The sequence below is a fragment of the Marmota flaviventris genome, chromosome 9, assembly GCF_047511675.1.
Source record: "Marmota flaviventris isolate mMarFla1 chromosome 9, mMarFla1.hap1, whole genome shotgun sequence".
NCBI classification, from domain to species: domain Eukaryota; kingdom Metazoa; phylum Chordata; class Mammalia; order Rodentia; family Sciuridae; genus Marmota; species Marmota flaviventris.
In genome coordinates this window covers 53,713,365-53,731,801 of record NC_092506.1, presented here as the reverse complement: position 1 = coordinate 53,731,801, position 18,437 = coordinate 53,713,365, and the positions used below count along the sequence as shown (strand labels likewise).

The 18,437-nt window shown below is 42.3% G+C and overlaps 1 protein-coding gene across 2 annotated transcripts in view; it reads right to left on the bottom strand.

Moving 5' to 3' along the window:
• Positions 1-210: 210 nt before the first annotated feature.
• Positions 211-18,437, bottom strand: part of Dennd5a (DENN domain containing 5A) — an 86,298-nt gene continuing 68,071 nt past the window's right edge. Inside the window, exons 13-23 of one of the 2 annotated variants that reach the window (XM_027942432.2) lie at positions 14,732-14,816; positions 12,392-12,476; positions 11,811-11,939; positions 7,299-7,420; positions 6,225-6,370; positions 5,348-5,466; positions 4,773-4,954; positions 4,111-4,193; positions 3,437-3,560; positions 2,682-2,850; positions 211-1,251 (exon numbers count right to left, since the gene is read on the bottom strand). In XM_027942432.2, the coding sequence (XP_027798233.1) occupies positions 1,068-1,251; positions 2,682-2,850; positions 3,437-3,560; positions 4,111-4,193; positions 4,773-4,954; positions 5,348-5,466; positions 6,225-6,370; positions 7,299-7,420; positions 11,811-11,939; positions 12,392-12,476; positions 14,732-14,816 (1,428 nt within the window). In that variant the 3' untranslated portion in view covers positions 211-1,067. The remainder of the gene's footprint in view (positions 1,252-2,681; positions 2,851-3,436; positions 3,561-4,110; positions 4,194-4,772; positions 4,955-5,347; positions 5,467-6,224; positions 6,371-7,298; positions 7,421-11,810; positions 11,940-12,391; positions 12,477-14,731; positions 14,817-18,437) is intronic. The other variant, XM_027942433.3, reaches the window with a different exon arrangement.

Genomic DNA, 18,437 nt, shown 5'->3' with positions numbered 1-18,437 from the left:
TCAATTAGCCATTTGAATTAACAGCTATGAAAGCTCCTGACACTGCAGGGGGAAGGACTCAAGAGATGTCAGGCCCTTGGGAGCATCCTGGCCTCAAGTCAACTAGTGAAGAGAGGTGATGCACAGGCTGGTCTTCTAAAGCAAATCAAACTGCACCAATCTGCCCATCCACTGCTGGAAAACCCCCATAAAAGTCAGCAATCCATGCCGTTTTATTTCAGGTGTTTTATTAAGTGGGCCATACTGTAGCTGGTTTCTAAGTTGCAAAACAACATAAATTTAACAGTTATAACATAGCCAGTTAGACGGTGACAAGCTTTTTCTTTCCTTAAAAAAAAAAAAGAAAAAGAAAAATACTTAAACACACAATGAAGGGTTAAATAAATAAAGCATAAGAAAAAAGAAAGACTTGTTAAAACATGCTTTTGTTTACTTCTGTGCAACTGTGTGCCAACAAGAAACGTAATTTTCCGCACGATGATAGCACGAAGACACGTTCTGGCATGTCTCCTTCCCAAATAATACTGACCAAAAAAAAAAAAAAAACAACGGTGGGATTGACTCCTCAGTGCTTGCTTAGAAGCACTACTAAAAATCCCTTTGATTGGAGCTTGGGGCTTCCTGCTCAGCACACCTTTGTGTGGCCCACGAAATCCAAATATCCATAATAATGTTAATATAGAAAACATTAGTTTAAAAACGATGTAGAATGGCCTCATTAACGCGGCAGGGCAAGGAAGCAGAACACCCCGCACATGCGCCGGCTCAGTCCAGGAGGCCACAGGCTCCCAGTGCGTGGCCACGCGAGGGAGGGTACCAGCTTCAAAATAAGCAGCACCAACCTCGCTCTCTCTCCCTATCACTCTTTCACATGAAAGTGTGTAAAAAGCAAATCAGCAAATAAACTCTAAAATAGATTATTTTTTTCCAAAAATCCTCTAGTTTTCTTTTTACAGTAAGTGTACATCTCTCTGACCCTGCACAACTTGCTTAGGTCCCTTTGGGAAGAAGGGACAAAGCTGCAGGGAGAGTCTTTCCTGGTCCTGCTGCTGGCTGGTGCTGAGAGGTCAGATGTCAATGCCCTTGACGAGGGAGGTCTCCAGCGTGATGTTGAACTCCTGCAACGTCTGCAGCACACGGATCAAGGAATTGACAAGTGTGTGGTCTTTGATCAGTGCCACATCCTCATACATGTGTGCCGTGATGGGACAATCAGCCAGCAGGGCAATCCAATGGTGCAGGAGGTGATCTCTGGTGGGCAGGAGTGGTCCAGATGGTCAGAGAAGAAAGAGAAATGGAAGAAAGATGGTGGAAGGCCAACGAGGAACCTTGACAAGTCTGAAGCTGGAGAAGCTGATGGCTCCCCACAGCTCCTTTCTCCTCCCTAATAAGGCTTGCCTCCGCCCGGGGGTTGCCCAGCCCTGGGGTTACCAATCCAATATGACCCAAATTAGCCTTATCATCTGCTCCACCTCCTCTATTTCCCACCCCTCCCTAGAGAACCCCAACAGCAACCAGACACCAGGTTGCAGTCAATACTACTCCCTCCATCTCAGAGCAATCTCTACCAGAACAACTTTTACCATCATGGGCCACTAGAGGGAGGGCACCAGCACTTGGCATGTGCCAGCACTGTTATGAGAGATTTAACCTTCATGACAACCCTAGGACATTGTACCCACTTTACAGATAAAGAAACTGAGGTACAGAGGTTAAATAGTTTGTCCAATAGTTGATAAGTATCTGTCTTGAGAAGTGAACCTGGTAACTTTGGTTCTGGTTGACAGGTTGGCCTCAAGCAATCCTCCTTCCTCAGCCTCCCAAGTAGTTAGGACTAGAAGTATGTGCCATCATGTCTGGCTAAGTCTATTTTTAACCACTGTGTCAACTTCCTCTTTATGTGGCCTGAACTATGGTCTCAGATTCATTTGGGTTTCATGCTCTCTTACCTGATCTACTGGAATAGCCCTTCACAACCCTGTCCACTACCATATACTCCATCTATGACATCAGACTCATATTATTTCAGAGTATATCATTATTTTCAGAGTATATCAAGGGCCACATAATATACTCCCCTGATTAAACAATGCTTCCTAACATAGGGAGAATATTTCTATGTCCCGGGTTCTCACTGCCTCTAGCCTCCTTTCCACTTTTCTATTACTGCCTTTCCCACATTCTACCTGTTATTTCCTTCCATTAAAGGTGCACCTCAAATATTGACTCCTCCATGAATCTGCCTCTAATCTTTCTCCTCTATATAAGCATATCCTAAGCGGGTACTTCTTTTTTGGATTCTCACAACCTTCTGCTTTTTAAAATTAGGAAAAATGAACTTGCAAATGGCAGAGACCTTGCTTGATTCAGCTTTCTTCCACCACTTTCCATAATACCTAGCACATTCAAATGTTTACTGAAAGAAAGTACATATATTCTGCTTCAAATGTCCCCAGTGGAGTTTTTTTGAGCCTTTTTCCCCCTACCTTCCCTAGTTACACATACTCTCTCCTCCACAGATCCCTACACATACACAGGATACATGAAGGAAATGAATGGCCTTTAGGAAGTTCTCCAATGCAACCTGGGCCCAAGGGTACCCGGGCACTAGCTATTGCCCACCCTCCTGTACCACCTCCAAGGCTGGCTTCTGTGCACTCTGAACCCTGGGGCTGCAGTACCTGGCTCCCAAGCACACCAACATCTGAAACTTGCCATCCTTGCCGATGTTCCGGGGAGTATTATTGATTGCAGTGACAAATCGACAGAAGTTCCGGGCCCTTGTATGCCAGTTTTCCTCAGGGACTACTTCATTCTGCTCCAATGTCTCATAATAGGTTTGTGCTTTTTCTGTAAAGAGGAGAAAAGTTTTCCAATGATAATGATTATCAAAACATATCAAAATATCTTTGTTCTACAGGCCCTCTAAGACAAGTAACTTCGTGAGAACAATGAATGCTCTGATATCACTGATTACATTTCAAAATGATCCTCATTTTTAAAATTTATTTATGTGCCCCTTGATACAAAGATGATCTTTTCCCTAGACTGAAGATAGAACAAAGCTCCAAGGATGGTTTCTTACATGAAAATTCTCCAAGTAGGCACCACACAGAGTTTAGGCTCCAATGCTCTCAACTGGCCCTTTGTATTTAAAGGAGAAAATATGAGAACTCAGAACTAAACCCTACTAAATAACAGATATCTAGAAAGGATCTTCTGTCTAGTTCTCAGGATACACAAGTTCATGAGGAGGGAAGAGGGATGATGTCACGCTCATCAAGAAAAACCAAGGCACACAAACCGATTGAATTACAGAGTGGCCTGATTTGGGTTCTGCATCCAGACCCCAGAGGTCAGCACCTATGCTGTGTTAGTAAGCAAAGCCCCCCTTCTCTGCAGGCTTTCCCTACTCTCATACCCTAACCCAACTCACCCAGGAAATCCCAAATGAAGACATTTTTGAAGAGCCGAGGTGATTTAAATCCATGCTGGAAAGCTTGTTCCAGGGCTGAGACAAGGCCACACTCTCCACAAAGTAATAATGTCAGACTGCCTCGCTAGGTAAGAAAACAGGGGTGAACGATAGGCTGATCTCATCTGAACTTCCCTCCCATCACCACCACATCTGCAAACCTACAGCCCAGAGCCAGGAGGGAGACAAGAACTCTGTCTGTTCCCCCAGCACCTGGCACAGTGCCTGGCTCAGGGCAGCTCTCAGTGAACACTGTTGAAGGAACAAATGAAAAAAAGGACAATGGATCTGGGTCACATACAAAGAGATTCCCCAACTGGAGGACAAAGCCAGTGTAGTCATCATTTGGGGAGATCCAGGTCAATCCAGAGGCAGACAGGGATAGGCACGGTTTATTAGGGGACCCCAGAGACTCCACTGGGTCATCAGAGTAGAGGGAGAGAAAGAACAACCAGAGGCAAGAACCCCAAAGGAAGGAGTCTGCTGCAGCCCAAACTAGCTGGGACACATATTCTTATAAAACTATGCTATCTATAGCACATGGATCTAGAAGAGCACTACAAGATAACTGCAAAATCAAGATGACTCCATCTTACTCAACATAAAGCCCTGGGGTGAAGGATAGGAAGGCTCACCTCTTTCTCAGGCTTATGGAAGTGCTTCACAATGCCATTGACTGCCTCCCCGATGGACTCCTGGATCTGCCCAGTGTTGAGCTCTGATAAAAATCAAGCAGACATCCCTAACCAATCTCAGAGGCTGACAGTGTCTTAGCTGACTGAGCAGGAGACTGAGGACATAGGGAGGAGGGCCCATGGGAGAGGCAGGGCAACTGGATCCTGGGAAGCAGACTCTTGCCCACCCAACTTTGCTAAGCTAGCTATTTCCAAAATCTTGGAGAAATCGCTAAAGCTAACACCTTAGAGTTCAGTAACCTATGAAATCTGGTAAAGTTTAATTCCGTTTTACCTTGGGATTTGGGGCAACTAAAAGAGGGCTAAGACTTGGCTGTGTAGCCTAGAAACTATGAAAAAGGCCTAAAAGTAGACCCTTCTTCCTCTACAGATCACACACAAATAGTACAGAGCACTCAGAATGGATTCATGAGCTTTCTCTACGCTTTCCAAGCCTCTAAGGACAGTGCCACATACCCCGACAGATTCATGAGAGAAGGGTACCAAAGTTCTGAGGCAGGCTTGTCAGCAGAGGTGGTTCCAGAGGCAGCCGCATAAGCTCCCAGAGATCTGCCCATGCCTAGGTTGGGTAGCATGAGGGCTTAGCCCCTCCTCTTACTTACTGGGCTTGTTGTTGGGTGAGATGGTAACAAGCCTCCGGATGACACTGGGGGACTGCTGCAGCGGTGGGGTCCTGCATGGCCTCTCATCCACCTCGGGTAGAGATGTGAGTAGCTCTCCAACTAGGACCCGTTCCAGGCTTCCATCGTCCATGCCCTTCCCCAACCACCGGCCACACGGAAACCTGAAGGTCAGGCAATGCCTGTCAGAGCTGCCAGCTCCTCCAGTGTCCTTTCCTTTGCTGTTTAGCAAGAGCCATCAACAAAGCTGATTCCTAGAGAAAAGCTATGAACCCAAGCTGGAGACACCCCCAAGGCCCTGGTTTGTCCCAGGGTATCATCAGAGAAATCACTCGAGTGGCAGAGGTAGCCTGGAACTTGTGGATAGCAATACCATATATTTTCACTTGGAAATCCTCCTTCTGCCTCAAGTACCCGAGACAAAGCCAACAAAAGTTGCCTTGGCCTATCACAATCTCTCAAGGCTCCTTGAGAATGCACATACCCAAGCATCAGAGATAGCCCCTGGTGATCCACCTTGCTCCACCAGTGCAAGGCAGAGCTGAAGGAACACTTACTTGTAAGTATGTCCTGTGGTCTCATTCCTGACCATCACATACTCCACTAGCCATTTGGCATACAGCCCAGAATTATCATGACCAATCTGGACAGTAGTGAGCTTCCCCAAGTTCTGGTACTGTGAAAGAATAGGAAAGATGAAACACGTTAGAAAAATAGAAGGAAAAGTGGCAATTCTCAGAGGCACAGATCTGACTGGCTGCCTGGCCCCTCATCATTTGGAGGGGCAGAGTTCATGGATCCACCTACTGCCTGGTCTGGAAGTATAGTATTATCTCTTGGGTAGCCCATGGCTAAGAAAGAAGATGTTGCCACTTATAAGAACAACAGGGTTCAGAAGGCTCTTTTTTGTTTGTTTTGTCTTGGTACCAGAGATTGAACCCAAGAGCACTTAACCATTGAGCCACATCTCTGGTCCTTTTTTATTTTTTATTTTGAGACAGGGTCTCACTGAGTTGTTTAGGTCCTGAGGCTAGACTCAAACTTGTAATCGTCCTGCCTCAGCCTCCCAAACTGCTGGGATTACAGGAACGTGCCACCACACCCAGCTTGGAAGTAGGTTCTGAGGTCTCTTGAAACATGGGCTCAATAGCTGAAGAACCTGGGGATTTCTTGACACATCAGCCACAGGGAAGTAGGCAAGTTCAGACAAGTAAACACATCCTAGTCAGAGACTGTATGGGCGGGGCATGCTCCCTTTTCTCAGGGCCAACTCTTGATTCCAGCATGAGTTCATCTCAGGATACAGAAGCTGTGCTAATGTGTAAGATTGCAGAGCAGGGCCTCCACAAAACCCTGTAGAAAATACTCCAAAGCAGCTCCTGCAAACCCAGATCTCCATAGAACCTGGGACTGTGGACCCCAGATAGCACATACCTCAAAGGTCATCTCTAGCACGTTCCTGGGAATCTGTAAGATCTGTGTCTCACCCAATTCTCCTGAGATACAGATCCATGGATTAGCGGTGAACATGGAGCCCCCCAGCTTCTTGCTTGGTACAATCAGAATGTGGTATGGGATCACTGTATAGGCAAAGTCACAAAGGCATTGAAGGGGATCAGAAATCCCTCCCAGAACACTTCTTAATCTTTCATGAATCCTAATAACAAACATAACAATCTTAGGAGAGGCCACACTGATATTGTATCCCTTTCCCAAGGCAGAGAGGGAAAGAGTTTGCCTCTGGTATTCTAAATTCCAATCTGGTGCTACTTTTGCTAAGCCCACAGTCCTACTCTCTGAGAAGGAAGAGGCAATGGAAACAAGAGTGTGTACTATTGAGGCAGCCCAGGGGCAGGCCAAAGAACTAGCCATGATGCAAATTCAAAGACTACCCCCACCTAGGGAAGAATCCTAGTTTCAGACAGAAAAGGCTCAAAGAGTCTTAGACCATATTGAACTCTTTTCTTTAATCTGAAAATAGGTAGACTGATGTCCACAGCAGGGATGCTGGTCCACCATCTCTGCTCACAGACACATAATGAATTAGGGGCAGAGCCAGCCCATACTGAATGTCCCACTGCCATTTGGATTCCTTCTATTACCTTGGAAAGAGATCTTTCTCCCTTGGACCTGCTCTAAAATCTGTGATGCTAAGTGGCCTCTCAGGCCAGAAATAAAGGGAGACTCTTCATAGTTATGTATGTAAGGTAGGAGGTAACCTGTACCTCCACCTCACCCCACTCTACTTTCATTGCCGTAGGCTCCCAGAGCAGTGCCAGGGACAACACTGACCACATGATTGCCAAAAGCACTGCCCTTCTTGGTTCAGAACAAGAACAAGAAGCTTTAGAGAAAGCATAACCTCCAAGAAAGGAGCCGCTCCTCCTAGCAAAAGGCATATAAAAAGTGCAAGGGAAAATATTTCCTTAAAGAGAGGATAGTGAGTATCCAGGGCCAGTGCATAAAAACTGCCTTGAGAAGGCCAATGGGGTGCATGGGGCTACTCACAGATCGTTGTGAAGACATTGGTGAAGCAGAAGTAATCAACAGCATTGAAAGAGAGCAGGTGATAGAGGAACTGCTCCTTCTCATCATCACAGCGCAGGAAGGCATAGCGCTTATACAACTTTCTGTTGGAGAGGAGACAGCACATCAGTCCCCAGCCAAAAGAAGGGAAAAGAAGCTAGAATTATTCAGTTCCAGAAACAGTTAAGGGAAGCATATGGTGTCAAGCCTCAAGTTTCTTAGGGTTACTCTATAAAGTTACAAAGCTAGCTGCTTTGTGTAGAGAGTGCTAGAAACAAAGAAAATTAAACACTACCTGTGCCTAAGCGTTGATGTTATAGTGTCAAATATGACAGGTCTTGGAACTCCCCTTCCTTAACTGAGGGCTAGAATAAAATTCCATCAGGGAGGACAAGGTCCTCTCAGGCTTCTAGTTAAGCTGTCACTCCAATGTATGGCATTCGAGTAGCAACAGCAAGAGGTCTGTGATCATCATTCATTACCAGACCTACTCAAACCCTTAGCAGACTTGAGAACCATAACTCAGAACACTACTCTGAATGTGGATGAAAGGCCAGGTCACAGGTGTTAAAGAGCTGTGCAGATCATGTTCTTCTCCGCTTTTCAAGCTTTCTCCTTTCATCCACTGCCTATTTATCAAAGGCTACCCTTTGCCTAACATTCCAGGCCTCCTGCAGTTGCACAGCATGATATCCCCCCCCAAGTAAAGGGGACGCTGAGAGCCAAATGTGCAGACCCTCATCAAAGAGAAATACACAGAGAACAAAGTAGACAACTGTCCTGATTGCCCAGATTGCAATCACCAAGGCCAGAGATGTATGGGATTCAGAAGACCTGTGAGAGTCTGACAGATTTATAAAGCACCTTCAACAGGTAATTCACCATTCAAGGGCTATTTATTACATAGAGGAAGTACCTGCCCTCCAATACAGTCTAAATGAATAAACTGGTAGCCACCATGGTATAAGGTTACCCATAATGAGTAACCAAATAAAAGGCTATTTCTGGGAATTTAAAGAATCATGAGGCCTGGGGTTATAGCTCAGTGGAGAGCATTAGCACATGTGAGGCACTGGGTTCCATCATGAGCACCACATAAAAATAAATAAATAAAATAAAGGTACTGCTTCCATCTACAACTAAAAAACAAACACAACACACAACACACAACAATAACAAAAAAACACCATGAACTTCAATAGTCAGTCCTGAAAGACTTTCTGGAACAAGAGGGACCTGAGAGACAGTACACATTTAGACAGGCATTATTGTACAGGATGAAGGACAGGTATGGGACCAGTTTGGCTAGAGTTGAGGGTTTAGGGATGTGATCTGTTAGCAGTAAAGCTGAAAAGTTAAGCTATGGTCAAATGAAGAGTCTAAATTTTCAGGCTAAAGACTTTGCAATTTTCTCTGTTTAGTAATGGGGTTTCTGCAATTTGCCCCAGACAGTAAAGGGAGAGCCATGATCAACTTTAGGAAACTTAAAGTTTGTTCAGGTGAAGGGTGAAAAAAGCATAAAAGGATAAAATAAGGCATTGCAGAGGCTAAGTCCTGGAGACCTGTATGTGGAAGGTAAAAACAAAGTCAAAAACTGACTCCAAATTTGGAATGTATGTAGGGAGGAGTCGGGGAAGAAAGTTCAGAAAGGACAGTGATGACATTAACAAAAATTGGACAGAAAAGCAGTTACAGTGAATCTTGCTTTTGTTCTGAGCCACAACCAAGATATCTGAATGGAAATAAAAGTAGGATTGAAGCCAGGTGTGGTATACATGCCTGTAATCCCAGCTACCTGTCTGAGGCCAGCCTGGGCAATTTAGTGAGACCCTGTTTCAAAATAAAAGACAAAAAAGGGCTAGAGTTATAGCTCAGTGGTAGAGTGCCCCTGGGTTCAATCCCCAGTACTGAAAGGCTAAGGGTGGGGGAAGGACTGACACTCCAAATAATCATCAGAAATAGAAGTTTCAGAAGTGGTAGTCACCCGCTTAGAGGTGACAGAAGTGATGAGAACAGGTGAGATCACCAAGTGAGAGAGTGCACACAAGTGAGTCAGTGACAAAGAAAGGGCATGTGTGCAGAGACTCGAGGACTATGGAAGCCAACACCCTGGAAAGAGTAAGGAGAGAAAAGGCTGAAGATTTAAGCAAACTCAGGTGAAAAGTCAGAGAATACAGGACAGAGGATGCTATGTGAATGGATATGGTCTGAGTGTGTCCCCTAAAGTTTCATGTGCTGGAATCTTGATCCCCAGTGTGGTGATGCCAATGTGGCACAATCTTTAAGAGACAGGGCTTAATGGAAGGTAATCAGGTCACAGGGGCATCAACCTCAGAAGGGATTAATACTGGTCTCATGAAGGAAGTAAGTTCTCATGAGAGCGGAATGTTATAAAGCAAGGCTATCCCATGCACTGCATCCCTTCTACATGCAGCCATTTCCTTTTCCATTTTTCCACCATGTTATGACACAGCCAGGGAAGCCCTTACACAGAACAGGCCTCCTGATCTTGGACTCTTAGCTTCCCAAACTATGAGCTAAATAAACCTCTTTTTATAAAATATCTAGAGTCAAATATTCTGTGCCTTTTCTCTTTCCTTGTCCCCCAAAGTGCAATCAGTAGAAGCAAAACTCTCCTCATTTTTTACTCAATGAAAGAGAACAGGGTTTAGAATATTGGGTAATAAGATACTATGTATTGCATTAAGTGCAGACTTATCTCCCCTGACAGCTACAGCAAAAAAAAAAAAAAAAAAAAACTTCCTTGCCAAAGTCTGCACCCAGCTTCCTGTTGATGAGATCCTTAAGTTCATAGCCCTGGACCTATCCATGTCTGGCCTTCATAAAGTTCTTGTGCTTGACCCCCTCCCAGCTGTCTCTTTGCCCCATCCTCCTGCTGACTACAGTTTTCCCAATAGACAACTCCCACACTGGTCTACAGTAATGACTCCCTATCTGGCCCTGGTGCCTACATGACTACAATGGCAGATCTTCCCCAGGACACAAACTGTCTTCTAGAATCTGGTGTGCAAACATTTCCCTTCCAAATGGTAAGCTTACCTGTTCACTTGTTTTCTCTCAGTTGTCCTCCTGATCTTCAATTCTTATTTTTATTTATTTATTTATTTGGTACCAGGGATTATTTATTTATTTTTTGGTACCAGGGATTGATCCCAACCCTTCCTATTTTATTTTGAGACAGGGTCTTGCTAAGTTGCTTAGGCCCTTATTAAGTTGCTGAGGCTGGCCTCAAACTTGCAGTCCTCCTGCCTCAGCCTTTTGAGCCACTGGGATTATAGGCATGCACCACCATACCCAGTCCAATCTTCAAATTTTATTCCTAAACATTATTTTGTCCCTTTAGAGAGTCAAAAGAATTGCTCCTTCCCAACTTAACCTATCAAGGTTTTAAACCTGGTTTCTTTCAATGATTTACACACATAATAAACAGTTCAAGATATATTATTCATTTAATAAAACAGATCTTCAAATTTAATCAATTTGCTTACACAAAATTTCTCCAAGGTCTACTCCTCTGCGATATCGTTCATAAAAATCACATAATAAAGGACACCTTGAGAGGATGCTTAAGGGGGGGAAAAAAAAAAAAAGACCCAACAGGCTTGCCAATGAAAAAGAGCCAAATATATCTAGAAATCAGGGATGATGAAACCAGTGAGACAGTCATCAAGGAAAGATGGAGGGGCTGGGGATGTGGCTCAAGTGGTAGCACGCTCGCCTGGCATGCGTGCGGCCCGGGTTTGATCCTCAGCACCACATACAAACGAAGATATTGTGTCCGCCGAAAACTAAAAAATAAATATAAAAAAAAAGAAAGATGGAAAAGGAAGGACAGCCTTTCTCCCCTCTTCCTCTAATATCTAGGGTACAGGGGAAAAAATGCAGGGGATTAAAAAAGAAAATCAAGAGAAAGAACTGCAGGTTTAATTGCTCCTGGGAAAGTGAGAGCCTTGGTCACCCTCCCTCTTTCTGGATAGAAGGTGTGGAGGAAGAAATTCCCGAGTGTTATCTGAAAGTCCCTTTTAAGCTCCTGCAAGACTCAGAAACCAAACAGGAAGAACAAAGAACTGGTTGCTTTGGGCTGAACTTGGGCTCAGGAGAGAATAAGAGATAAGAGAAGTTTCCTTTTAATTCTCTAATCCTTTGCTCCTCAGGACAGAAGACAAAGGAAAAAACCTTATATTAAGAGTTAATACATGTCACCTGAAGAAAGAAGAATACCTCATCCTTTTTGTTACCTCTTTAAGAAAGCTAGTTGTAGGCATGAAGATTGAGAATAAAGGGAAAAGAGAGCAGAAATACTTTTCTACAGATAAAGATGGAGAAGAATAATGCAAAAATTTCATAGGCAAGCCAAGTTTAGCTGAATGCAGCAGAAATGACATATTGAACACTCCCCTGTTCCATAGTGGGGTTTCCAATCTCTCCCACCTTTCCTGGTTAATCTGGTTCTATTCTGTGGAGTGACCTTACTTGGTGAGCTCGTGGTCTGAAAGAAGCTGCTTCAGGTGTCTGGAAAGTAATTTTTTTTCCATGGACAGTCGCACCCATGCTCTGGCCTTTCCCACATCAGTCTTGATTTCTCCAATGTTCTGGATGTGCCTAAAGGGGAAATAAAAAAAGGAAGTGGAGGGTGGAGCAGGAGATGGACTCACTGCCAATATCTCACATGTAAAGCCAAAGGATTCTGGTAAGGAAGCTTTATCCCATCCCGGGAGACTCCATCTCTCTTATTCTTCAAATTGGGGCAACCATGTGGATTTACCAGGCAGGATCATCATAATTTTGTGGGGGAAAAAAGAGAATAGCCCTCAAAAAAAAGGGGTGGGGGGTAACCCTGGAACCTTGACATACTCTCCTGCATCTGGAATAGTTCTCCAAAAATGCCAGAAAACCAAATAGTTCAAATGTATCATAAAGCACAAGATCAATAAGGAGGGATGGATAGCTGAGATGCTGTAATAGCCACTGAGATTCTGTTATCTAAGATGGACACCTAAGCAACAACTGAAAACAGGATTTTAGTGGTTTATTACATGTGAGCCCAGACTGACCTCATATCCTGAATCAGGGAGATTCTCAGGGGAGACATGACTGAGCTGGCATCAGACTTCCTCCGTTCTGAATCAAGAAGTATTCCTAGAACAACAAAGTTGGTTATGCCCAAAGACATCTGAATATCCAAATAGGTAAATTATTCTCCTTCATCTCAAATCACAAATTAATCTTTCTTTTTTTCTTTTATTTTTTGTACTGGAGATTGAACCCAGGGTGTTTTACCACTGAGCTAAATCCCCAGCTCTTTTTTTTTTTTTTTTTTGAGACAGCACCTTGCTATATCACTAAGGGTCTCGCTAAGTTGCTGAAGCTAACCTCAAACTTGGAATCTTCCTGCCTCAAGCCTCCTGAGTTGTTGGATTACAAGTGTAAACCACTTTGTCTGGCTCAAACCACAAATTTCTATGGGAAACAGATGGTTAATTGGTAATGCCTTAAGAAATCATTTCACCTTAAATGACAAATTGTTTTGACCAGACAAAAATGTGTCTAATAAATTGCCTCCATCGTTATTTTGGGGGAAAAAAGAGCTCATAAATATTTGTTAGGTTCCCACTAGAGATCAGATTTTATATTTTATGCATATTATTCAATTCTCTATTAACTAATAATACAGCCAAGGAAGATATCACTAAATAACGGAAGAAACTAAAGTTCAGAGAAGTTAGCTGCTTTGCCTCGGTCACCAAGTAACAAAGTCAGGATTGGAACACACATCTCCTGGCTCCTAATCACTCATCATAATCCATGGAAGCAGTGCTTCCACTTGAAGCTACCACTCATGTCATGTTCTGGCTTCAAAATACAGCCAAGAGAAGGTGTCAAGCACCTGTTGCCAAATATTTATGCCCTCTAGGAGAAGAGAAGCTATAACACCTTCATGTTTGACCCAGTGTTTAAAACTTAGTGGTTTCCTTTTCTTCTTCCTTCCCTTCCTCCTTCTCTCACTTCCTTCTTTTCTTTCTTCCTGTCTTTTCTGTACTAGGGCTTGAACCCAGGGGCACTCCACCACTGTGCTACTTCCTTATTCCCAGTACTTATTATTTTGAGACAGAGTTTCACTAAAATGGCCACTAGCTAAATCTCAGTATGGGTATACTGTATGAGTATACTGTATCTTGTTAAATTACTGAGGGTCTCACCAAGTTGCTGAGGCTAGCCTCCAACTTGGGATCCTCCTGCCTCAGTCCCCTGAGTCACTGGGATTATAGATGTGTGTTACCACACCCAGCTAAAAATTAGTGTTTTCATCACCAAATTGTTCAGAACTTTTGGCTATAGTTTATACCTTAGCAATAACTTGTACAGCTTTCCCGAGATGACTCTTTGCTCTCATATCCAGAAAGCAGACCAAAAAAAATTCTCATAAGGCTACCTAGGGAACTCTTGTTCCTGGTTTTCAGTCAATTATCTGCCCACATTCAGTTCAAGGGTGAAGAGTTGTCCATTTTTCACCCCATTTAACTGATCTTTATCATTAAATTAAGAATATCAAAGAAAAGTAAAGAAACTCTAGTGAAAGAGGGGAAAACAAAACATAGTGCCAAGGTGACATGCATCCAAGAAGTAGGAGAGAGACTGTTCTGGAAGAGGTACTGTAGGATGATATAAAGAACACTAGACCAGAAAACAAGAGGTCTGGCTCCTAATCTGGCCTCTTCTATTTATTTACTGCATGATCTTAAGTAAACTCAATTCCCTTCTGGACCCCAGTTTTTTCTCATAAAATAAAGGGCCTGGACTTTATAATGTCTATAGTCCCTACAAACTTGACATTTTTATTAAACTAGAAACAGAAAGGAAGAATAAAAGATTATGTACACCAGGGTGTTGACTTTCAGTTCTAAGGAAGGACACTGACTTAATAGGAATGATAATCTCAATGTACATGTCAGAGAAATAAAAGACTCTAAAAACCACTTCCTCCAAATATAGGACACCAGCACTTCAGTAAAACCTCAATTCATTCTAAGCCTGGCCTCTTGCTGTTTAATTTTTCTGTCGCTGATCAAAAGGGTGTAGAAGACCTGGGGCTATAGCTCAGTAGCAGAGCACTTGCTTAGCATGTATGAGGCACTGGGTTCAATCCTTAGCACCACATAAAAATAAATAAATTTAAAAAAATAATTTTTTAAAAAGGGTAAAGGAACATACAATGAAAGCAAACCCCATGGCTTTGGTATATTCTGTGGTTCTGGGAAGTCTGATGGCTCCATATAAAAAGAGCAAAGGCTTCACTGGTCTTAAACAGTTGGCTACAGATGATCGATCACTCCAGTGAGGGGTCGGAAAGTGGATGAAGAGATTTTACCACAATGGTGCAGAGAACAACTTACCTGAGGTACTGAGGCTTCCTGATGTGAGTTTTCTCTGCCGGTTTTCCTGATAATGTAACAGGTGAGACCATAATGCTGATTTCCCCTGGAATTAATGTAAGGGACCTGTTAGTTCAGTTTTTAGAGGTTGAGGATTCCAACATATACATACAGGCTTTTGCTAAAAAGGATCTGTACAGTGCTGGGTGTGGTGATGGACACCTGTAATTCCAGCTAAAATGGAGATTAAGGCAGGAGGATAGCAAGCTCAAAGCCAACCTCAGCAGCTTGGCAAGACCTTCTCCCAAAATGAAAAATAAAAAGGGTATATACATCAGTGGTAGAATGTCCCTGAGTTCAATCCCCAGTATTGGGAGTTGGGGGGATATCTGTACTATTTCTTGTTTCAAATCCCAATATCCCCAAACACAATGTATACACATATATCCCCTTACTAAAAACCCAGGAGAAACAAAAGAATAAAAGTGAACAGAAAAAGGAAACTCCCCCATTAAGAACAGAAAGGAAATGCCCAAGAGAGCCTGGGAAGGGACCAGTGGATAAGAAAGAAAATAAAAAGGTTAATAACCTGTGAACCTCTAAATGATTTCTTAGTTGAAGGTCAGCCTGGGCAGAGCATGATGGTTTATGTACAGAACATACATCCAGAGAATGAGATTTTGTGATAGCTTCTGAATTTCCTGCCCTTACTGCAGACTGGAAATAATAAGTCACCACTATGATGAGGATTTACTATTGAAAGTATAGTTGAAGAAATTTGCAGGAAGGTAGACTAGCTCTTAAGTGCAAGGTTGAAATCAACTATGGTTAATATAATGATTCCTCAGGTTCCCAAGTAGCTGGAATTACAGGCATGTATCACTACATCTGGCTTTTTTCCCCCTCTTTTGTAAAGGGGTTGCTGGGGACTTCAAGGTTCAATACAGCCTGATTGTTGTAGGAATATGGCCATGCATTATACAGCACAAGACTCTTTTAAGAGTTCCTTAAGCACGAAAAGATGAGAACCCTTTTGCATAGATCAGTTCCCAGCAGCTACAAACAGCAGCTACAAATGACAGCAGCCTCAAAAACCAGTATGAAAAACCAAACTTCACCTCTAATTGCCAGAAAAACACACTAGAGATGAAAGCTCATCTCTTTCACTAAAAGACAAGAGAGTGGTGAGGATAACAGAGGTTTTATGAGATTTGCTGCAGGCACCACTGCATGCAAGCAGACAAGGCTGATAATGAAATTTTAAGAGATCAGCAGTAAACATTGCTATTTGGGTTCTCTACTTTCTAAGCAGGTAATATGAGTAATTGCTCAGTAAGATGCCCCCAAACAGATCACCCTCTAAGACTGAATTTAGTCATCATCTGGATGCATAATGGAGGAGAGAAAGGAATTGGATGTGACCTCTGGACCAGAACATAAGTGAAGAATGCTTTAGCAGGAGGAAGGTGGTCTATACACAGGCTAGCAAAATAAAGAACTAAGGAGAGCACGTTGGTACAAATCCAACCGAGTAAATTTCCAGCTGAACAATTATCACTGAGAACATAAATGTCCTCCCAGCAAGCACAAACCACCACTTTCCTCTGGTAGTAGCATCATTGCTTCATGTTTGGAGTTCCAGGGCTAGGACTCAACAAAATGGAACCACAACTATAAAGTCCCTATTATTTTGCATTTGTTTTCTTACCATCTACCAAAATGAGAGAGGAATCAAAAGGACTCCAAAAGAAATGAGTAATGCTAGAAGAATTCTTGCAGAATATGCTACAAAGCCTCAGAGGACAGGTTTAGAACAAGTAGTGATAAGGTACTATTTCCCCCTCCTTTTTTTTTTTGTATCAGGGATTGAACCAAGGGGTGCTTAGCCATTGAACCATATCCCCAACCCTTTTTTATATTTTATTTAGAGACAGGGTCTCGCTGAGTCACTAAGTGCCTCACTAAGCTGCTGAGGCTGGCTTTGAACTCTTAATCTTCCTGCCTCAATCTCCCAGGTTGCTAAGATTACAGGTGTTTGCCACCATACCTAGCTTGATAAAGTACTGTTTTCTAAAATGTAGGAAAAAGCCTAACTCTCTAGAGATTTTTATGGTAAATATTAAAAGTTTTTGAGGTTATATGTTTTATTAAAAATCTGGAAGAGATGAAAATAAAAGGATTATATGTACTCTATTCACTTGTTACAGAAGTAAAAAACCAAATGCTTCATAACAACAGCTATCATGTGTAGCATGCTCATCACAGGCCAGGTTCTTATTTTTTATTACATAAAAACCTGGAAGGCAGGTTTTGTTAACTATATACCTCTTGGGGGTTTGGAGAAGAAGCTTACAAATTGCATATCACTTACTTAAAGTCATTTAGTCAATCTACGATTCAAACCCAAGCCTTACTGACTCAGTTGTTCAAATTGTCACTACTATACTACAAGAACCCTCAAAATTTTAGGAATTCACTACACAGTTTTTTTAATATTTAAAAAATTCCATGATCACAATATTATAATACTGAAAAAAAAAACAGAAAAAAAAATTAAATGACCAACAATGGATACAGAGTAATTAAAACAGACTTTAGAATAACTAAAACTTTTTCAGAGAACCTCCCAGATACTGGGCTCTGAGTTTAGTGCCTCTTTTTTTTTTTTTTTTTTAAGATGTTGATGGACCTTTATTTTATTCATTTATTTATATGCAGTGCTGAGAATTGAACCCAGTGCTCATACATACTAGGCAAGTGCTCTACCACTGAGCCACAACCCTAACCCTGAGCTTAGTGCTTTTTAATTACCTTATCAAATCCTTATAAGAACCCTACAAAGGTGGGCATTTTTAAAACTCTATTGCACATAAGAGAAAATAGGCTTAGAGAAGTTAGGTACCTTGCTCAGTTTCATAAAGTATTAAGTAGGAATTATACTTCAAACCCAGCTCTGATTTATTGTCTTAAATATAGCTCTTAAATACATAATTATCACCTAAAAATGGTTGGGATGTGGTAAAGATATGAGGTGAAAAAAAATCAAGTATAAAATTAGGGCCAGGCAAGGTGGCACACGCCTAAAATCCCAGCAACTCAGGAGGCTGAGGCAGGAGGATCACAGGTTTGAGGCCAGGCTCAGCACTTAGCAAAGTCCTAAGCAACTTAGCAAGACCCTATCTCAAATAAAAAATAAAAAGGGCTGAGGATGTGGCTCCATGGTTAAACAACCCTGGGTTCAATCTCTGCTACCGAAAACAAAACAAAACACAGTAGGTACAGTATGATCCCATTTGGATTTTTTTAAAACAGCTTTACTGAGTCATAATTCATATTACCATAAAATTCATACTTTTAAAAATGTGCCATTTTCTGCACACACAAAAAAAAAATCTGGTTTTTAGTATATTCACATTGTCCAACCATCACCACTATCTAATTTTAGAAAATTTCATCACCCCCAAAAGAAAACCATCTACCTTAGCAGTCACTCCCCATTCTTCCCTTCCTCTAAGCCTCTAGAAATGCTTTATCTATTTTCTATCAAGGATTTGCCTGTTCTGGGTATCTGATATACAGGTTATACCATATATTTGTACTTCATTCCATTTAACTGCTGAATAACATCCCATTATATGGGATATATCACTTTTATTCACTCACCAGCTGATAAACAGTTGGGTTGTTTCCACTCTTTGGCCATGATGAATAATACTGCTATCAGAAT